At 42.6% G+C, this 21,814-nt stretch overlaps 1 protein-coding gene across 9 annotated transcripts; it reads left to right on the top strand.

The window, feature by feature from the left end:
* Positions 1 to 1,110: 1,110 nt before the first annotated feature.
* Positions 1,111 to 21,037, top strand: LOC123995119. Of its 9 annotated transcripts, none has more exons than XM_046298482.1 (13): positions 1,111 to 1,251; positions 6,012 to 6,082; positions 6,320 to 6,332; positions 17,933 to 18,130; positions 18,227 to 18,429; positions 18,630 to 18,696; positions 18,794 to 18,864; positions 19,074 to 19,116; positions 19,386 to 19,583; positions 19,684 to 19,886; positions 19,992 to 20,048; positions 20,222 to 20,356; positions 20,552 to 21,037. In XM_046298482.1, the coding sequence occupies exons 4-13, from the start codon at positions 17,941 to 17,943 to the stop codon at positions 20,558 to 20,560; spliced, it is 1,176 nt and encodes a 391-aa protein (XP_046154438.1). In that variant the 5' UTR covers positions 1,111 to 1,251; positions 6,012 to 6,082; positions 6,320 to 6,332; positions 17,933 to 17,940; the 3' UTR covers positions 20,561 to 21,037. The 9 variants fall into 9 exon arrangements, with proteins under 9 accessions (XP_046154438.1, XP_046154437.1, XP_046154435.1 ...); XM_046298481.1 differs by having other exon boundaries at positions 6,317 to 6,332; XM_046298479.1 differs by having other exon boundaries at positions 6,290 to 6,332.
* The last annotated feature ends 777 nt before the right edge of the window (positions 21,038 to 21,814 follow it).

Here is a 21,814-nt window from a genome sequence, read left to right as displayed (position 1 = left end):
AAACATTTGACCCAAGTTAAACAATTTAATGGCAATGCTACCAAAAACTAATTGAGTGTATATAAACTTCTGACCCACTGGGAATGTGATGAAAGAAATAAAGCTGAAATAAATCATTTTCTACACTATTATTCTGTCCTTTCACATTCTTAAAATAAAGTGGTGATCCTAACTGACCTAAGACAGGGAATTTTTACTCGGATTACATGTCAGGAATTGTGAAAAACTGAGTTTAAATGTATTTGGCTAAGGTGTAAGTAAACTTCCGATTTTAACTGTACATGTAGGTAGAGTTAAGGTGACACTGCATAAAGAATAAATAGAGTGTAGCTGCAGCGTAAAAGACGGGGGGTGGTTGGACAATTCAAATAGTCTGGGTAGCCATTTGATCAGCTGTTCAAGAGTCTTATGGCTTGGGGGTAGAAGCTGTTTGGAAGCCATTTGGATCTAGACTTGGCGCCACTTGCCGTGCGGTAACAGAGAGAACAGTCTATGACTAGGGTGGCTGTAGTCTTTGACATTTTTTAGGGCCTTCCTCTGACATGCCTAGTATAGAGGTCCTAGATGGCAGGAATCTAGGCCCCAATGATGTACTGGGCCGTACGCACTACCCTCTGTAGTGCCTTGCGGCCTCCATAATTCTTAAATTAAATTAAGAAGTTTGGAACCACCAAGGCTCTTCCCTAGAGCTGGCCGAAGGGCCAAACTGAGCAATCGGGGGAGAAGGGCCTTGGTCATGTAACAACGTTTGTCTGTTGTATGAAAAGAGTCAGACCGAAATGCAGCGTGTAGGTTACTCATGACTTTAATGAAGATAAATGCGGTACATGAAATAACTGTATAAGAAAACAACAAACGGAACATGAACTAATTACAGCCTATCTGGTGACTAACACAGAGACAGGTACAATCACCCACAAAATACAACGCGCACTCAGGCTACCTAAATACGGTTCCCAATCCGAGACAACGAGAATCACCTGACTCCAATTGGGAATCGCCTCAGGCAGCCAAGCCTAACTAGACACACCCCTAATCATACACAATCCCAATTAATACAAACCCCAATACGAAATACAACATATAAACCCATGTCACACCCTGGCCTACTCAAACATATAACAAAAACACAAGATACAATGACCAAGGCGTGACAGGTCAGAGAGGTGAAAAAGTTCCTCTGTAGTGATGGAAGAAACTTCCAGAAGGACAACCATATCTGCAGCACTCCACCAATCAGGTGTAACAGTGGTAAGGTGTTGGGACTGCTGTTGGGACACTGCTGTTGGGGCAGCTTTATGTAGGCTCGAACAGTTTGTGGGCACCGTTTTTCAGTGTTGTGCAGTGTAGTGGCTTTTCTGGCATGCATCTAAAACATATGTTTTGAGTTTGCCCCACAAATATTTACATGCTAAAATAGCCACTGTTGAGTTGTCTAGTGCTATTCAACTGGTAATTTTCCATGGCTGTCTTGTGTTCCTCTTCTCAGGGCGCACAAAGGAGTTATTTGGTGCAGGCTCCTTATCTCTTCGGGCACCAGAGGCCTAGCTCAAGGTTGAAATCTTCTTCCAGCTAAATAACTTTTTAGGAACTCATACCCCTTTCTTAGGCATATAGTCTGTGAGAACTGGTGTACAATGCTTTAAGGAAGTGGAGCCAAGTATCCATTATCCCTCATGTAAGCTTGCCACCCATTTAGGAGAAGCAAGCAGCTCTTTGTGTAAGAAGTATATAATGACTGTGTACGACTCAAACTTTGAGTTTCCTCTCCGATTTATCCCGAGTGTGATCTCCCTTGCAATTGCTTGAACAAACTCTTATTAACTGGATAATGAGCTCTGCCTGGTCCTTGAAATGAGATTTCCTCAACAATGCTTATTATGTTACGCCTAGTCTTTGAGACCAGGCTGATTCATTTGTTCTACTAAGTTGAGTGTGGCAGTGCTGGCCCCTTTCCATCCTTCCCTGCTCCTTCAGTAATCAAGGTACAGGCCTAGTCCTACAAGCTAGCCACCTTGCTTTGTTTTGTGGTTGTGTCCAATGTGTGGCTCTCACTAACTCTGTTGTATCAAACAAAATAAACATGTTATTGGTCACATGCACACATTTAGCAGATGCTATTGTGGGTGTAACGAAATGCTTGTGTTCCTAGTTTCAACAGAGCAGTAGTATCTAACAATACAGAAACATCTAAAAGTAAAGGAAAATATAAGACATATATTAATATTAGATTGAGCAATGTTGGAGTGGCATTGACTAAAATACAGTAGAAAAGAATACAGTGTTTACATGAGATGAGTAAAACAGTATGCAAACATTATCCAAACATTATTAAAGTGGTCAGTGATTCCATGTCTATGTATATGGGGCAGGGTTGTGTAACCTGCTCCATCACTAGCCAATGCCGGTTAGTGATGGCTATTTAACAGTCGGATGGCCTTGAGATAGAAGCTATTTTTCAGTCTCTCTGTCCCAGCTTTCATGCACCTGTACTGACCTCGCCTTCTAGTGTTTCCCAACTCCAGTTCTCAAGTATCCCCGACAGCACACATTTTTGGTGAAGCACCAGACAAACTCACTTGATTCAACTCATTGAGGGCTTGATGATCAGTTGATCAGTTGAGTCAGGTGTGCTTGTCCGAGGAAACAAGAATGTGTGCTGTTGGGGGTACTGGAGGACTGGAGTTGGGCTGTTGTGAGTACTGGAGGACTGGAGTTGTGCTGTTGGGGGTACTGGAGGACTGGAGTTGGGCTGTTGTGAGTACTGGAGGACTGGAGTTGGGCTGTTGTGAGTACTGGAGGACTGGAGTTGGGCTGTTGTGAGTACTGGAGGACTGGAGTTGGGCTGTTGTGAGTACTGGAGGACTGGAGTTGTTCTGTTCGGGATACTGGAGTTGGGCTGTTGTGAGGACTGGAGGACTGGAGTTGGGCTGTTGGGGGTACTGGAGGACTGGAGTTGGGCTGTTGTGAGTACTGGAGGACTGGAGTTGGGAGTCACTGCTCTAACATAAGAGGTTAGTCAAATAAATCAGTGATGTGACTGACGGGGAGTAGAAATTATTAATCTGGTCCGAAATATTTCCCCTGAGGGGCAAGAAGTTATGGCAACAAAGAGGAGGAGAGATACCTTCCACTGTTTTGTTCTAGCCACAACATGCTCTTCCACACACATACACTCTCACACACATTCCTTGCTGCTGCAGACCTTAGCCTGACTCCCAGTCGGTTTGTGCCACCCTGCCAACTCCTTGTCACTCATGGTGATGCCAACGGTTTGGCTTGACAATGACAGCAATGGAGTTTGCTACAGACACCTAGCCAACTCACACTGCATTACGAACACACACATTAACTGCACTACACCCCCCCCCGCTAAGATTGTCAACTCCTTGTTTAGTATGTCCAGTCATCAGTCTTTTACATCTTGTTTAAATGCCAGTAGATTACCTAATGACATATACACTGAGTATATGAAACATTAGGAACATCTTCATAATATTGAGTTGCACCCCCTCCCCCCACACCTTTCGCCCTCAGAACAGCCTTAATTCGTCAGCATATGGCCTCTACAAGGTGTCGAAAATGTTCCACAGGGATGCTGGCCCATGTTGACTCCAATGCTTCCCACAGTTGTGTCGATTTGGCTGGTGCACCATTCTCGATACACACAGGAAACTGTTGAGTGTGAAAAACCCAGAAGCGTTGCAGTTCTTGACACAAACCGGTGCACCTGGCACCTACTACCATACCCCGTTCACTTTATTTAAAACTTATATTTATACTGCAACATTTATGGACTACTGTAGTTTTACTGCAACACATAAAACAATGTGTTTTATTCAATTATTTTGAGACGTGAATATATTTAGTTTCGTTTTCTAAAAAGGATGTCTGACCATTTAAAAAAAATGAAATACACTAGGGAGTATAGTCCCCCCCTTCCTTCTCTGGGGAGCCTCCATTGTATACATATACAATTTGGACTGCAGTTGTACACATATTGAACACTAACCTGACAATGACATGTTTCATCGAGCACCACATCGACTGAATTATATAAACTGAAATGAAAAAACAAAAACTCTAAAATATTTGCATTGACAATCAAATAGCTAGTATAAGCTACGAAAGCAACCTGTTTACACATGCACATGGAGGGCATCAGACACCTGTGAATCATTACATAAATTAGGTAAAAAAATGAGAAATGTTGACATATCAGTTATATTCTTGCAGGGCTCAACCCTCACAACAGGATTGCTCTTAATGTAAGGCAATAGCATTGTAAGGTCAATTACTAAATTAAGCAGATTTTTTTGCCACCATGGGAGTTACTGTGTATACAGCAATATACAATATATATAGAGCAACATAAAACAATCTGTTTTGTCAGAAGCAGTTTGGACTTATCATATTTTATAGAAGTCTGCTGGGTTAGTATAATGTAAATCCACGTGATATACTCACCCTTTTAGTTTCACTTTCTTATTATAAGAATTCAGTGAGTTCAGAGAATATTTCAAGAGTGAAAGTAGATGCTTCGACAGACACGGTGCAGAAGCAGGTTCGTTATTTCATTGAATCTCTTTTCATGAATGCAATGTTCAAATTGTTATTGCTTTGTCTATCTTGGTGGGCTCATTGACATTGACAGCATTTAGAAGTTCAGTATGCACCTTGATGTTCTGCGGTAGTGCACACTGTATCGGACAAACTGTCATTTGAGCGTCTTGCTTGTGTTCTCACGCATCTGCTTTTGTATTACATTGAAGATCAGATGATCTTTGTGAGGCTCTGCAGCGAAAATGAGCAACAAGGTAAAGAATAGGACAAAAATATATATTATTAATATTAATATTTTTATTATTTATATCCTATTTAAAAATGGGGGGGGGGCCTCCCGGGTGACACTGTACTGCAGCGCCAGCTGTGCCATCAGAGACCTTGGGTTCGCGCCCAGGCTCTGTCGTAACCGGCCGCGACCGGGAGGTCCGTGGGGCGACGCACAATTGGCCTAGCGTCGTCCGTGTTAGGGAGGGTTTGACCGGTAGGGAAATCCTTGTCTCATCGCACACCAGTGACTCCTGTGGCGGGCCGGGCGCATTGCGCGCAAACCAAGGTTGCCAGGTGTACGGTGTTTCCCCCGACACATTGGTGCGGCTGGCTTCCGGTTTGGATGGCGCTGTGTTAAGAAGCAGTTGGGTTGTGTATCGGAGGACGCATGACTTTCAACCTTCGTCTCTCCTGAGCCCGTACAGGAGTTGTAGCGATGAGACAAGATAGTAGCTACCAAAAAAAAAACAATTGGATACCACGAAATTGGGGAGAAAAGGAGGTGAATTTAAAATATAAAAACATATTAAAAAAAAAAATGGGTGGCCAATGTGGTGTTTACATAGCAGATTATAATGACTAAAGTAGCAGGTTAGGAGAATTAATGTGGTGGCGGACTTACCATTACATGCTGACCAAACCTGAGGTGCTCGTGGGTATATGCTCTTAAAAACCAATGAGGAGACGGGAGAGGCCGGACTTGCAGGGGGTTGAGCCTCCCAAAAATAACCTACTTCTTCTATCTTAGCGCCTGGCCACGCAGACGCTCGCGTTCAGTGTGGGTGCAAGGACTGAATAACTTGTCTGTGTACATTTATTTTGCAACAAACGCGATGTGAGCGGTGTGATCAGCATGTTAGGCAGAAGTGGCATTTGCCTCAGGCTTCACATCATCAGTGGGCCTCATGAGCTGGGAATATTTAAGATACATATTTTTTAAATAAATGTCAGATTTTACTTTTTGTAGCAGGTTAGGAGAATTAACGTAGAATGTTAGGAATACAGACAGAGCCCCCCTGCTGTTTCAAATCCACCTGAAGGTACAGTCAGCACATGGGGATTCATTTTGACACTTTATTTACACTATGCATTGTCTTCCAATCCCTGCTAAATGCTGCGTTTCCTTGTCATTGTCCTTCAGTGCTCACTCACTGCTGTTTTTTTCTATTGTTTTTTAGATGCTGTTAACGATGCTGACGAACGTCCTCCAGGTCTCAATAACTCTGTGATTACAAAGCAACCTAAACAGGTTGGCATGAAGGCTACAGCTATGTCCATTTTCCTCTAGGCATTCTGTTGATATTTGATAACTAATAGTTACCTCATAACATATCGACATTAGAAATCACATTGAATGACACATATGTCTGCTTATGGCAATTATGTTGGACTTTTGAAATGAATATCCCCCCCCCCCCCCAACAATTAACACAGTGTATTTTCTTTTCTTTTAAAGGAAACTAAACTTTTCTTTCTGTTGCAGCAGGACTATCCAACAAGTAAGTACTGTTATAAATTTAACATTAATATAATATGTTGCACAATAAATAGGTGTCATAGGGCCTTTTGAAAAGGTTATCTACTGTCAAGCAGGGTGTTTCCTTCAAGGTAATCAATATCCATGAAACCATGTTAAAAGTGGTTATCATGGAATAAGCTGAGGGTTCATCCACTGAAGTGAATACTTGTGTGTTGATCAGAGTGAGCAGGGCTTAAAGATCTGACAATCCTCTCTAGTTTACCTCAGACATTTCCTGTATCTCTATAGGGTCGACCATGGACAAATTCTTCACTGTTGTGACTGGGAATACTCTGGGGTCTCATGAGAAATTAATTAATCGTCTCGCTTCCAAAAGACACTTAACTGAAGTGACGTCAATAGAGGAGAGCGATGTCATCCTGGCTTTCTGTTCCATTGTCTCTCGTGCTGGGACTGATGTTGAAGTAGCACTGCAGCAGATTCCAGGTAATCAATATCCACGAAGAACATTGTCAAAACGTTAATGATTCATTAATCAGGTATGTTTATGTGATTGTTACTGTTATCCCCTTTCTCTTGACAGCTGGTAAACCTGTCATCCTGGTAGTGCTGCATCACACCTTCGATCCAGACTACACTGTACCTGACAGTAGCAGACTAGTGACCAGAGGTGATGTAATACTCCCAGTGGACTGTCTCTTCCATGAGAACAATGGACTACTGGAGTGTCCTCGCAATGAAGCAGCAGTCAAAGAGATTTTGAAGAAGCTTGACATATGTTCTGAGGTATTGTATCATTTAAAAGAAAATTGTTAAGTGTTTTAATTCAATACTGTATCACTTTGTAGATAATGTACCAGATAATCTAATATTATTATTTTTTAAGACTAAAAATGAGGCAGGAGCCAATAGGGCTCAGGAGAGGCAAACTGTACAGCCAATGGTAGTTTATTCTATATTCTACATTCACTCTACACTTGTATGTTTATTAGTAATATGAAGATGATATTTTTCAAGCTATAAACTAGAAATCAAATCAAATATTTGTGTTACTCTAAACAAATATCTAATTCTTTCCAAATGAAGTTGAGATGCAGTATGTTAATCTCTTCTCAGGAGACAGGCCTTTGGGACAGTTTCCTCAACTTCTGTTGCTGTTTTCGACCCTCAAGATTATGTCCTACAGAGGGCCAGAACACTCTCCTTATCCAAGATGAGAGGACAGGGGCCTATCATACAATTGAAAAGGTATAAGATAAAGAAGCGTATGAACAGTATTGCATAAATACTGACATTGCATAAATACTGATTGATTCTGATTACGTTCCATGTTTCACTGAGCACCACATACATTGTGTGATCCTTTTGTAATGCATCCAATGACTATGACTGTAATCAATTGCAGGAAGTACATTTTCTGATGATGATTCTTTTTTTTTTTACATTTTAGGGGGAATAGACACATGAATCTCAATCATCACTATAACATGTCGTGGTATATGCTCTTTCCAAGCCGTGTTCCTGTATATTTACTTTATGTGTAGGCCACGGATACAGCATCAAACAAAAACAAGAAATGTGTGCTTAAAATACCATTTATACATTGATAATGACTGAGATGGTTATACCTGTGATAAAACAATATATTCAATAGTATAAACTGGGTAGTTTGGCTCCTGGATGAAGATTAGCTGAAAACTGTTGTATATGAGACATTTGTGCCACGTTCACGTGCTGGTCGGAATTCAGAAATGTCCGTTTGCTAACTGGTTGAATGCGGCACGTGTACAACCAGTTAGCATGTCGAAAATGTCCAAGTTTCTTAGTTCTGACTAGCACATGAACACTGCCTATAAACCTGGTAGTCTGGGTCCTGGAGGCTGATTTGTTGAAAGCTGCGGTATATCAGACAATATACCATGGGTATGACATTGAATTACTTGTTTACTGTTCTAATTATGTCGGTAACCAGTTTATAATGGCAATATTGCACCTTGAGGGTTTGTGGTATATGGCCAATATACCACGGCTAAGGGCTGTATCCAGGCACTCCACTTTGCTCTGTGCATAAAAACAGCCCTCATGCTTTGTTCGTGAACAAGTTGGGATTGACCACATATGACTGGGAAAAATCCACCTGAACGGCCCTCCAACTGGTCATTACTAGTGGGAAACTCGTCCATCATCCTGATCTCCCACTTCTCCCACATGCTGACCTCTGACATCACCTATTCAGGAAATTACCTCTGTAACAGCATTTTCAACAGTTCAATGCAAAAAAACAAAAACAATTCATAAAAGCTTAACAGTAACATGTTTTTAAACTATAATTTGTTTACAAGCATGATAGCTGTACTTTTAGTTGATGGTTTACGCAGATTGTTGGCCATAAGCCAATCAGCGTTTCTAAACGAGTTCAAAGCGCGTGAATGTGTCCACTGGTAAATTCCCACCTCCCACTTGGTTATGAAGGCAGCATCAGCTGTGGTATACTGGCCACATACCACACCCTCTTGGGCTTTATTGCTTAAATATTATACTGTACATGCCTTAAACATTACTATGCCTAATATATGAGCCGCTTATTATTTTTTTCTTTAACCAATCAATATTAACAATGCTATTTGACCTTTATTTTATCAGAAAATGGTGTATTGTTGTGAAAATAATGACCTTTTGTGCAAGAAACTAATAAAAACGAATAGATAAAGGAGGCTATTTATTTTGGTAGAGCCAAAGAGATGGTCACTGATTGTGAGATGAATGTTATCCCCGACCAACCAACGGGCTGTGATAGCCTACTGCCACTTACTAGAAATCAGGAGGACGTTTCAAGAGTGAAAATACCGACACAGAAGTGTTTACATAAATTAAGATAATGTTACTTTTGATCTGGTATTTGACGACCCTCTTGGCCAACCCTGATTGGGACTAGTTTGTTTATCTGTGTTGGTTGATGCCGTGACAATATTCTGCGGTAAGTAGACCACGGATTGGTCATCTTAATTTGTGTATATTTTCCTAGTTTGGACAGCCGATCGATCTAGTGCCCATGCACTATCGTCTGTCAAGGCTTGATATGCATTTTGTCAAGGTGTGTCAGGCAGGATAAAGAAAGTACATGTTGTGGAGGATATTATATATAAATATAGAGAGAGGGATGCTCGGACAGAGAGGAACTGGTCTGCATCATTACAGCTCACTCAGTGCCAGAAATGGTTTGTGCAGCTAAAACAGAATAATAAAAGACAATAATGCCATTTTGATACAGGTGCAACATGTAGTGAGTAGGAGAGTGAAATAGAATATCACCAAATACCCCACTACAGGCAAGTAACACACAATTGAAGCTGTAATCAGGAGAGCTAATTTGATAAATGGGGTGAAATCACACAGACTGTGTCATTAAGGGGGTTAAGCACAAGCTAGTCTTTGAAGTTGTTAAGTCTGACTTAAACCCACGACTCTCTGGTTCTACATGTGAGCACTTAGGACTAACAACTGTCACAATTCCAGCCGGGCTAAACAAAGTGGAGCAGTGTCCCAAATACAGTTGAATTCAGAAGTTTACATACACCTTAGACAAATACATTTAAACTCAGTTTTTCACCAATTTCTGACATTTAATCCTAGTAAGAATTCCCTGTCTTAGGTCAGTTAGGATCACCACTTTATTTTAAGAATGTGAAATGTCAGAATAATAGTAGAGAGAATTATTTATTTAAGCTTTTATTTGTTTCATCACATTCCCAGTGGGTCAGAAGTTTACATACACTCAATTAGTATTTGGTAGCATTGCCTTTAAATGGTTTAACCTTGGTCAAACGTTTCGTGTAGCCTTCCACCCATTCCTCCTGACAGAGCTGGTGTATCTGAGTCAGGTTTTTAGGCCTCCTTCCTCGAACACACCTTTTCAGTTCTGCCCACAAATTTTCTATGGGATTGAGGTCAGGGCTTTGTGATGCCACTCCAATACCTTGACTTTGTTGTCCTTAAGCCATTTTGCCACAACAAGTATGCTTGGGTTCATTGTCCATTTCGAAGACCCATTTGCAACCAAGCTTTAACTTCCTGACTGATGTTTTGAGATGTTGCTTCAATATATCCACATAATTTTCTATCCTCATGATGCCATCTATTTTGTAAAGTGCACCAGTCCCTCCTGCAGTAAAGCAACCCCACAACATGATGCTTCCTCCAGAATCTTTACAAGATCCTTTGCAATTGTTCTGGGATTGACTTGCACTTTTCGCACCAAAGTACATTCATCTCTAGGAAACAGAATGTGTCTCCTTGCTGTGTGGTATGATGGCTGTTTGGTCCCATGGTGTTTATACTTGCGTACTATTGTTTGTACAGATGAATGTGGTACCTTCAGGCGTTTGAAAATTGCTCCCAAGGATGAACCAGACTTGGGTGGAGGTTCCGGTTGGAGCGAGTGGTCGCATCTGCACGTCGCTCCAACGGGTAGTATAACTTTTTCATTATATTTCATTATATCACAACGGTTTGATTTGTCTTATCTTAGCAATTTCTTCTCAGCTAGCTACATAGCCGTCTTTGTATCAAAGATAATTGCGTAATTATCGTATTTCGCCGTCCTAACGTAGTCTTCACTAGCCAGCTAGCTAACGTCCACTGATTAGCTGCACTGAGAAACTTTTACACTCAACTGAACGACTTGATTAGTTTAGTGTTAGCTACCTACATAGCTGTCTTTGCTGTCTTCGTATCATCGTATCATCGTATCCAAGATAATTGTGTTGTTTAGGTTTAGAGTGTGTAGTCTTAGAGTGATTATCTTAATTTACCGAGGTTAGCTAGCCAGCTATTTGTCGTCCTTAACGTAGGTGACTCTGCTAGCTAGCCAACAGCTAGCCAACGCTAGCCAACGTCTTCTGTATAGAACTCAACTACCCGGTCGCATTCACAGGTTGTATCACATTTTCACTTCATTTCATTACAGTACAACGGTTTGATTTGTCTTATCTTAGCAATTTCTTCTCAGCTAGCTACATAGCCGTCTTTGTATCAAAGATAATTGCGTAATTATCGTATTTCGCCGTCCTAACGTAGTCTTCACTAGCCAGCTAGCTAACGTCCACTGATTAGCTGCACTGAGAAACTTTTACACTCAACTGAACGACTTGATTAGTTTAGTGTTAGCTACCTACATAGCTGTCTTTGCTGTCTTCGTATCATCGTATCATCGTATCCAAGATAATTGTGTTGTTTAGGTTTAGAGTGTGTAGTCTTAGAGTGATTATCTTAATTTACCGAGGTTAGCTAGCCAGCTATTTGTCGTCCTTAACGTAGGTGACTCTGCTAGCTAGCCAACAGCTAGCCAACGCTAGCCAACGTCTTCTGTATAGAACTCAACTACCCGGTCGCATTCACAGGTTGTATCACATTTTCACTTCATTTCATTACAGTACAACGGTTTGATTTGTTTGATCGTAGCTAGCTACTTAGCTAGCTACATAGCCGTCTTTGTATCAAAGATAATTGTGTAGTCTAGAGCGATTTTCTAGGTTCGCTAGCCATCTATTGTCGTTCTTTTAACGCAACGTAACGTAAACAACACTGCTAGCTAGCCTGCTAGCCCCGAATAGCAACACTGCAGAAACTATTACACTCAACGGAATGACTTGATTAGTGTAGTGTCAACAACGCACCCACTGCCAGCTGGCCTACTTCAGCAGTACTGTATCATTTTAATCATTTTAGTCAATAAGATTCTTGCTACGTAGCTTAACTTTCTGAACATTCGAGACGTGTAGTCCACTTGTCATTCCAATCTCCTTTGCATTAGCGTAGCCTCTTCTGTAGCCTGTCAACTATGTGTCTGTTTATCCCTGTTCTCTCCTCTCTGCACAGACCATACAAACGCTCCTCACCGCGTGGCCGCGGCCACCCTACTCTGGTGGTCCCAGCGCGCACGACCCACGTGGAGTTCCAGGTCTCCGGTAGCCTCTGGAACTGCCAATCTGCGGTCAACAAGGCAGAGTTCATCTCAGCCTATGCCTCCCTCCAGTCCCTCGACTTCTTGGCACTGACGGAAACATGGATCACCACAGACAACACTGCTACTCCTACTGCTCTCTCTTCGTCCGCCCACGTGTTCTCGCACACCCCGAGAGCATCTGGTCAGCGGGTGGTGGCACCGGGATCCTCATCTCTCCCAAGTGGTCATTCTCTCTTTCTCCCCTTACCCATCTGTCTATCGCCTCCTTTGAATTCCATGCTGTCACAGTTACTAGCCCTTTCAAGCTTAACATCCTTATCATTTATCGCCCTCCAGGTTCCCTCGGAGAGTTCATCAATGAGCTTGATGCCTTGATAAGCTCCTTTCCTGAGGACGGCTCACCTCTCTCACAGTTCTGGGCGACTTTAACCTCCCCACGTCTACCTTTGACTCTTTCCTCTCTGCCTCCTTCTTTCCACTCCTCTCCTCTTTTGACCTCACCCTCTCACCTTCCCCCCTACTCACAAGGCAGGCAATACGCTCGACCTCATCTTTACTAGATGCTGTTCTTCCACTAACCTCACTGCAACTCCCCTCCAAGTCTCCGACCACTGCCTTGTATCCTTTTCCCTCTCGCTCTCATCCAACACCTCCCACACTGCCCCTACTCGGATGGTATCGCGCCGTCCCAACCTTCGCTCTCTCTCCCCCGCTACTCTCTCCTCTTCCATCCTATCATCTCTTCCCTCCGCTCAAACCTTCTCCCACCTATCTCCTGATTCTGCCTCCTCAACCCTCCTCTCCTCCCTCTCTGCATCCCTTGACTCTCTATGTCCCCTATCCTCCAGGCCGGCTCGGTCCTCCCCTCCCGCTCCGTGGCTCGATGACTCATTGCGAGCTCACAGAACAGGGCTCCGGGCAGCCGAGCGGAAATGGAGGAAAACTCGCCTCCCTGCGGACCTGGCATCCTTTCACTCCCTCCTCTCTACATTTTCCTCCTCTGTCTCTGCTGCTAAAGCCACTTTCTACCACGCTAAATTCCAAGCATCTGCCTCTAACCCTAGGAAGCTCTTTGCCACCTTCTCCTCCCTCCTGAATCCTCCGCCCCCTCCCCCCTCCTCCCTCTCTGCAGATGACTTCGTCAACCATTTTGAAAAGAAGGTCGACGACATCCGATCCTCGTTTGCTAAGTCAAACGACACCGCTGGTTCTGCTCACACTGCCCTACCCTGTGCTCTGACCTCTTTCTCCCCTCTCTCTCCAGATGAAATCTCGCGTCTTGTGACGGCCGGCCGCCCAACAACCTGCCCGCTTGACCCTATCCCCTCCTCTCTTCTCCAGACCATTTCCGGAGACCTTCTCCCTTACCTCACCTCGCTCATCAACTCATCCCTGACCGTTGGCTACGTCCCTTCCGTCTTCAAGAGAGCGAGAGTTGCACCCCTTCTGAAAAAACCTACACTCGATCCCTCCGATGTCAACAATTACAGACCAGTATCCCTTCTTTCTTTTCTCTCCAAAACTCTTGAACGTGCCGTCCTTGGCCAGCTCTCCCGCTATCTCTCTCTGAATGACCTTCTTGATCCAAATCAGTCAGGTTTCAAGACTAGTCATTCAACTGAGACTGCTCTCCTCTGTATCACGGAGGCGCTCCGCACTGCTAAAGCTAACTCTCTCTCCTCTGCTCTCATCCTTCTAGATCTATCGGCTGCCTTCGATACTGTGAACCATCAGATCCTCCTCTCCACCCTCTCCGAGTTGGGCATCTCCGGCGCGGCCCACGCTTGGATTGCGTCCTACCTGACAGGTCGCTCCTACCAGGTGGCGTGGCGAGAATCTGTCTCCTCACCACGCGCTCTCACCACTGGTGTCCCCCAGGGCTCTGTTCTTGGCCCTCTCCTATTCTCGCTATACACCAAGTCACTTGGCTCTGTCATAACCTCACATGGTCTCTCTTATCATTGCTATGCAGACGACACACAATTAATCTTCTCCTTTCCCCCTTCTGATGACCAGGTGGCGAATCGCATCTCTGCATGTCTGGCAGACATATCAGTGTGGATGACGGATCACCACCTCAAGCTGAACCTCGGCAAGACGGAGCTGCTCTTCCTCCCGGGGAAGGACTGCCCGTTCCATGATCTCGCCATCACGGTCGACAACTCCATTGTGTCCTCCTCCCAGAGCGCCAAGAACCTTGGCGTGATCCTGGACAACACCCTGTCGTTCTCAACTAACATCAAGGCGGTGGCCCGTTCCTGTAGGTTCATGCTCTACAACATCCGCAGAGTACGACCCTGCCTCACACAGGAAGCGGCGCAGGTCCTAATCCAGGCACTTGTCATCTCCCGTCTGGATTACTGCAACTCGCTGTTGGCTGGGCTCCCTGCCTGTGCCATTAAACCCCTTCAACTCATCCAGAACGCCGCAGCCCGTCTGGTGTTCAACCTTCCCAAGTTCTCTCACGTCACCCCGCTCCTCCGTTCTCTCCACTGGCTTCCAGTTGAAGCTCGCATCCGCTACAAGACCATGGTGCTTGCCTACGGAGCTGTGAGGGGAACGGCACCTCAGTACCTCCAGGCTCTGATCAGGCCCTACACCCAAACAAGGGCACTGCGTTCATCCACCTCTGGCCTGCTCGCCTCCCTACCACTGAGGAAGTACAGCTCCCGCTCAGCCCAGTCAAAACTGTTCGCTGCCCTGGCCCCCCCAATGGTGGAACAAACTCCCTCACGACGCCAGGACAGCGGAGTCAATCACCACCTTCCGGAGACACCTGAAACCCCACCTCTTTAAGGAATACCTAGGATAGGTTAAGTAATCCCTCTCACCCCACCCCCCCCCTAAGTTTTAGATGCACTATTGTTAAGTGACTGTCCCACTGGATGTCATAAGGTGATTGCACCAATTTGTAAGTCGCTCTGGATAAGAGCGTCTGCTAAATGACTTAAATGTAATGTAAATGTAGTAACTCAAAGGCTGCAAGTTCAAATCTCATCAGGGACAACTTTAGTATTTTAGCAACTTTTCAACTACTTACTACTTTTTAGCTATTTCGCAACTCCTTAGCATGTTAGCTAACCATCTCCTAACCATAACCATAACCCTTTAACCTGACTCCTATATTTAACCCTAACCTTAACCCTAACCCCTAGCCTAGCTAACGTTAGCCAACTAGGTAAAGTTGTCCACCTAGCTAGAATTCGTAACGTATCATGTGATTTTCAAATTCAGAACATAGTATGTGTAGTGGCTTCCTTTCGTCTTTACCATAGCCACTGCCCAAGCCTGAAGCGGGGTTGTTTGGTACGCATACAGTCCACACTCAAGGTTTACAAACGGCCAAACATTCAATGACATCCAGGGATATGGTGCAAAATGTTTATTCTTCTTATATCTAACAAATAAATGATTCTCCAATCAACTTAAAGCATAGATGACTTTATATGAAAAATACATATTATGACCTGTCTGTATGTCTGTATGGTCAAAAAACTATACCGCTCCCGCATCTTGCAAGGACTCTCCCCCTCCCGAAGGCCCAACTTCCTGCCTTTATCCTAACACACTTACCACAATACAATGAATAGGCTCAAATGCAGCCCCTCATGATTTTTTTGCCCATCGCTGCTCAAAGTTGCCCATCGCTGCTCTAGGTGGTTACAATACGCATTTCTTTAGTTCAAAGACAGGTGCTGTTGATAAATCTGCCATTGTCATCGAGACAGAGGACATGTATGTATAACGCTTGTATCTGATGCTGTCTGGTCAAAAAATATTATGGCATGTCATACTCTTTTTGACCAGACAGCATCAGATACATGGGCTAAATATAGTAAGAATGAGGGGCGCTGTTTCACTCACTTGGATGCTTTCTTCTGTGATAGTCACTTGCGAATTGAAGGAATGATTTTGGATGAACGGGTAACCTGCATTTCTTTAGGTAAAAGTAAAGTAAATTATGACGTTCTATATTTAGCTGATATGTGAGTGAATACAGCATATCTAATTAGGATAATGTTGTAGGTTACACTGGCAAGTATGAGAATACTTGTCAGGGCATATTATTTAATTATAAAACTGAATATTCCTGTTATGCAGGTGAATGAGGACCCAAAAGCGACTTGGCGAAAACAGAGTCTTTAATCCAGTTTAAGGAAATAGCAATACTCCTAGACAAATCGGAGCGGTAAATAAAGCATACAAACAATTTCACTCGTAATCACGAGAACTGACTGGAGACTTGATAATAAACTGCAGGTTGCCTCGGGAAGGCACTTGACCGTAGCAGACTCAGACACCTGCTCACCACGCAGCATCTGAGGGAAACACGACACGACAGGGCGATACAAAGACACAGCACGGTGAACAATAGACAAGGATCCGACAGGACAGAAACGGAAAACAAGGGGAGAAATAGGGACTCTAATCAGGGGAAAAGATAGGGAACAGGTGTGGGAAGACTAAATGATTGATTAGGGGAATAGGAACAGCTGGGAGCAGGAACGGAACGATAGAGAGAAGAGAGAGAGAGAGGGAGAGAGAAAAAGGGGAACGAACCTAAAAAGACCAGCAGGGGGAAAACGAACAGAAGGAAAAGCAAAATGACAAGACAATATAAGACAAAACATGACAATTCCACATGGAGATGTGAGAAGCTAAAAGCTAGCTAGCTTGCAGTGTTATTCACTTGCTAGCATGGGAAGACAAAAAAAGAGACTCTTCTTTTTCTTTCACCACAAATTGTTAAGGGTTGCGTCAATCGAATCTGGTATCAGGATAAATATGACATTGAGTCACCGATTGTATACTATGTACTTTTTATTAGCTATGCAATAAGTGGTAAATGCGATTTTCGTATATACGGGTTCGCTGTAACACCACGCAGGGTAAAACAGAGAACTAGCCAACACATTAACGGTATCTTCTTTAATACTCTGACAGAAGTAGTTCCTGCTTCCGAGCCAGCCTGTCAGAGTAGAGACTGGGCGTTGATTGTTGGCGCACGAGCCAGTGCCAGCGCCCTAGGCGCTTCAGCGTTCAGTCATGGTAGTTGTGTAGAATATCTATGCGCTCATACACTCGATACAGTTATCACACACCTGGCTCCTGTTATCTAACAAAAGACCGTTTGTTCCTTCCACTACGTTCTGTATGTGTCCCCCGCAACTCATTGCACCGTCCCTGTTTTTATGTTATTCTGTATTTTTCCATCATGAGAAAGGCCCATGGCCCTGAAACTTGACAATGTCTCAAGTCAGCTATGTTGCATAACACATACACCCACACAAGCCAACAGCAAATAATATTCAATCACATATGATATGGTAACGGGCTATAGCGCATAACACAGAACCTCACAAAATGAGAAGAAAACAAGAAAACCCAATAATCCACCCAAAAAGGTATTTAGTTTAGAAGTAACACCTGATTACAGGTGTCATAGGACCTTTTGAAACGGTTATCTACTGTCAAACAGGGTGTTCCCTTCAAGGTAATCAATATCCATGAAACCATGTTAAAAGTGGTTATCATGGAATAAGCTGAGGGTTCATCCACTGAAGTGAATACTTGTGTGTTGATCAGAGTGAGCAGGGCTTAAAGATCTGACAGTCCTCTCTAATTTACCTCAGACATTTCCTGTATCTCTATAGGGTCGACGATGGACAAATTCTTCACTGTTGTGACTGGGAATACTCTGGGGTCTCATGAGGAATTAATTAAACGTCTCTCTGCTAAAAGACACTTAACTGAAGTGACTTCACTAGAGGAGAGTGATGTCATCCTGGCTTTCTGTCCCATTGTCTCTCGTGCTGGGACTGATATTGAAGCAGCACTGCAGCAGATTCCAGGTAATCAATATCCACGAAGAACATTGTCAAAACGTTATTCATTAATCAGGTATGTTTACGTGATTATTGTTACTGTTATCCCCTTTCTCTTGACAGCTGATAAACCTGTCATTCTGGTAGTGCTGCATCATACCTTCAATCCAGACTACACTGTACCTGACAGTAACAAACTAGTGACCAGAGGTGATGTCATACTCACAGTGGACTGTCTCTTCCATGAGAGCAAAGGACTACTGAAGTGTCCTCGCAATGAAGACGCAATTAGAAAGATTCTGGACAGGCCAGAAATACAGCCAAAGGTAGTTTCTGCTTCTTGACAGCAAACAACTTATTATTAAATACAATACACATTCAAAAGCAGAGATTTGACACCAAAAACATTTTATTTTTAAATGTGCTATTGTCTTTAATAATATGAATAATTTAAAACTAGTATTTGAATAAATTATAATAAATGATTCATTGTTTTGGATGAATGAGTAACAACCTCTCCTTCTAGACAAGTAATCCTGCTGCTCCAGAGAAGACCAGACAGAGACCCCCTGCTGTTTCAAATCCACTTGAAGGTACAGTCAGCACATGGGGATTCATTTTGACACTTTATTTACACTATGCATTGTCCTTCAGTGCTCACTCACTGCTGTTTTTTCTATTGCTTTTCAGATGCTGTTAACGATGCTGACGAACGTCCTCTAGGTCTCAAGAACTCTGTGATTACAAAGCAACCTAAACAGGTTGGCATGAAGGCTACAGCTATGTCCATTTTCCTCTAGGCATTCTGTTGATATTTGATAACTAATAGAGTTACCTCATAACATATCGACATTAGAAATCACATTGAATGACACATAACAGTCTGCTTATGGTAATTATGTTGGGCTTTTGAAATGAACATTTTCCCACCAACAATTAACACAGGGTATTTTCTATTATTTTTTAAAAGGAAACGAAACTTTTCTTTCTGTTGCAGCAGGACTATCCAACAAGTAAGTACTGTTATAAATGTAACATTAATATAATATGTTGTACAATAAATAGGTGTCTTAGGGCCTTTTGAAACGGTTATCTACTGTCAAGCAGGGTGTTCCCTTCAAGGTAATCAATATCCATGAAACCATGTTAAAAGTGGTTATCATGGAATAAGCTGAGGGTTCATCCACTGAAGTGAATACTTGTGTGTTGATCAGAGTGAGCAGGGCTTAAAGATCTGACAATCCTCTCTAGTTTACCTCAGACATTTCCTGTATCTCTATAGGGTCGACGATGGACAAATTCTTCACTGTTGTGACTGGGGATACTCTGGGGTCTCATGAGGAATTAATCAACCGTCTCGCTGCTAAAAGACACTTAACTGAAGTGACTTCACTAGAGGAGAGTGATGTCATCCTGGCTTTCTGTCCAATTGTCTCTCGTGCTGGGACTGATGTTGAAGTAGCACTGCAGCAGATTCCAGGTAATCAATATCCATGAAGAATATTGTCAAAATGTTAATGATTCATTAATCAGGTATGTTTACGTGATTATTGTTACTGTTATCCCCTTTCTCTTGACAGCTGGTAAACCTGTCATTCTGGTAGTGCTGCATCACACCTTCGATCCAGACTACACTGTACCTGACAGTAGCAGACTAGTGACCAGAGGTGATGTAATACTCACAGTGGACTGTCTCTTCCATGAGAGCAAAGGACTACTGGAGTGTCCTCGCAATGAATCAGTGTTCAAAGACATTTTGAAGAAGCTTGACATACTTCCTGAGGTATTGTATGATTTAAAATCACAAGTTTAAGTGTTTTAATTCAGTACTGTGTCACTTTGTAGATAATGTACCAGAAAAACTAATACAGTATATCTTTTTTTTCAGACTAAAATGAAAGCAAGAGCCAATAGGGCTCAGGAGAGGCAAACTGTACAGCCAATGGTAGTTTATTCTATATTCTACATTCACTCTACACTTGTATGTTTATTAGTAATATGAAGATGATATTTTTCAAGCTATAAACTAGAAATCAAATCAAATATTTGTGTTACTCTAAACAGATATCTAATTCTTTCCAAATGAAGTTGAAATGCAGTATGTTAATCTCTTCTCAGGAGACAAGCTGTTGTGACATTTTCTTCAACAACTTCTGTTGCTGTATTCTACCCTCAAGATTATGTCCTACAGAGGGCCAGAACACTCTCCTTATCCAAGATGAGAGGACAGGGGCCTATCATACAATTGAAAAGGTATAAGATAAAGAAGCATATGAACAGTATTGCATAAATACTGACATTGCATAAATACTGATTGATTCTGATACTTTCCATGTTTCACTGAGCACCACATACATTGTGTGATCCTTTTGTAATGCATCCAATGACTATGACTGTAATCAATTGCAGGAAGTACATTTTCTGATGATTTTTCTTTTTACATTTTAGGGGGAATAGACAAATGAATCTCAATCATCACTATAACATGTAGTGGTATATGCTCTTTCCAAGAAAAACAAGAAATGTGTGCTTAAAATACCATTTATACATTGATAATGACTGAGATGGTTATACCTGTGATAAAACAATATATTCAATAGTATAAACTGGGTAGTTTGGCTCCTGGATGAAGATTAGCTGAAAGCTGTTGTATATGAGACATTTGTGTCACGATCACGTGCTGGTCGGAACTCAGAAATGTCTGTTTGCTAACTGGTTGAATGCGGCACGTGTACAACCAGTTAGCAAGTCGAAAATGTCCAAGTTTCTTAGTTCCGACTAGCACATGAACACTGCCTATAAACCTGGTAGTCTGGGTCCTGAATGCTGATTTGTTGAAAGCTGCGGTATATCAGACAATATACCATGGGTATGACATAGAATTACTTGTTTAGTGTTCTAATTATGTTGGTAACCAGTTTATAATATTTGTAAGTCGCTCTGGATAAGAGCGTCTGCTAAATGACTTAAATGTAAATGTAAATAATGGCAATATTGCCCCTTGGGGCTTTGTGGTATGTGGCCAATATACCACAGCTAAGGGCTGTATCCAGGCACTCCACTTTGCTCTTTGCCTAAAAACAGCACTCATGCTGCGTTCATGACCAAGTTGGAAATTACCACATACAACTGGGAAAAATCCACCTGAACGGCCCTCCAACTGGTCATTACTAGTGTGAAAATCATCCATCATCCTGATCTCCCACTTTCTCCCACATGCTGACCTCTGACATCACCTACTAAATAAATGACTGCAAAAAGTTATATGCAAAAACAAAACAATTTATTTATAGTAATATGTTTATGAGCATGATAGCTGTACTTTTAGTTGATAGGTTACACAGCTCGTTGGCCATTAGCCAATCAGCGTTTCTAAACGAGTTCAAAGCACGTGAATGCATCACCGGTAAATTCCCACCTCCATCTTGGTTATGAAGGCAGCATCAGTTGTGGTGTATTGGCCACATACCACACCCCCCCCCCCCCCAGCCCTTATTGTTTAAATAATATACTGAACATGCCTTAGACATGCCTTAAACATTACTTTGTCTAATATACGAGCCAATGAACTCACAAATTCATGTAGATTATTTTTGTTAAACGAATTAATACTTGCATTGTGTCAAGCTATTTAACCTTTACTTTGTCAGAAAATGGTGTATTGTTGTGACAATAATGACCTGCTGTGCAAGAAACTAATAAAAACGAATA

Source organism: Oncorhynchus gorbuscha, linkage group LG14 (genome assembly GCF_021184085.1).
Source record: "Oncorhynchus gorbuscha isolate QuinsamMale2020 ecotype Even-year linkage group LG14, OgorEven_v1.0, whole genome shotgun sequence".
Lineage (NCBI taxonomy): Eukaryota > Metazoa > Chordata > Actinopteri > Salmoniformes > Salmonidae > Oncorhynchus > Oncorhynchus gorbuscha.
This window is presented reverse-complemented; position numbering and strand designations above follow the sequence as displayed.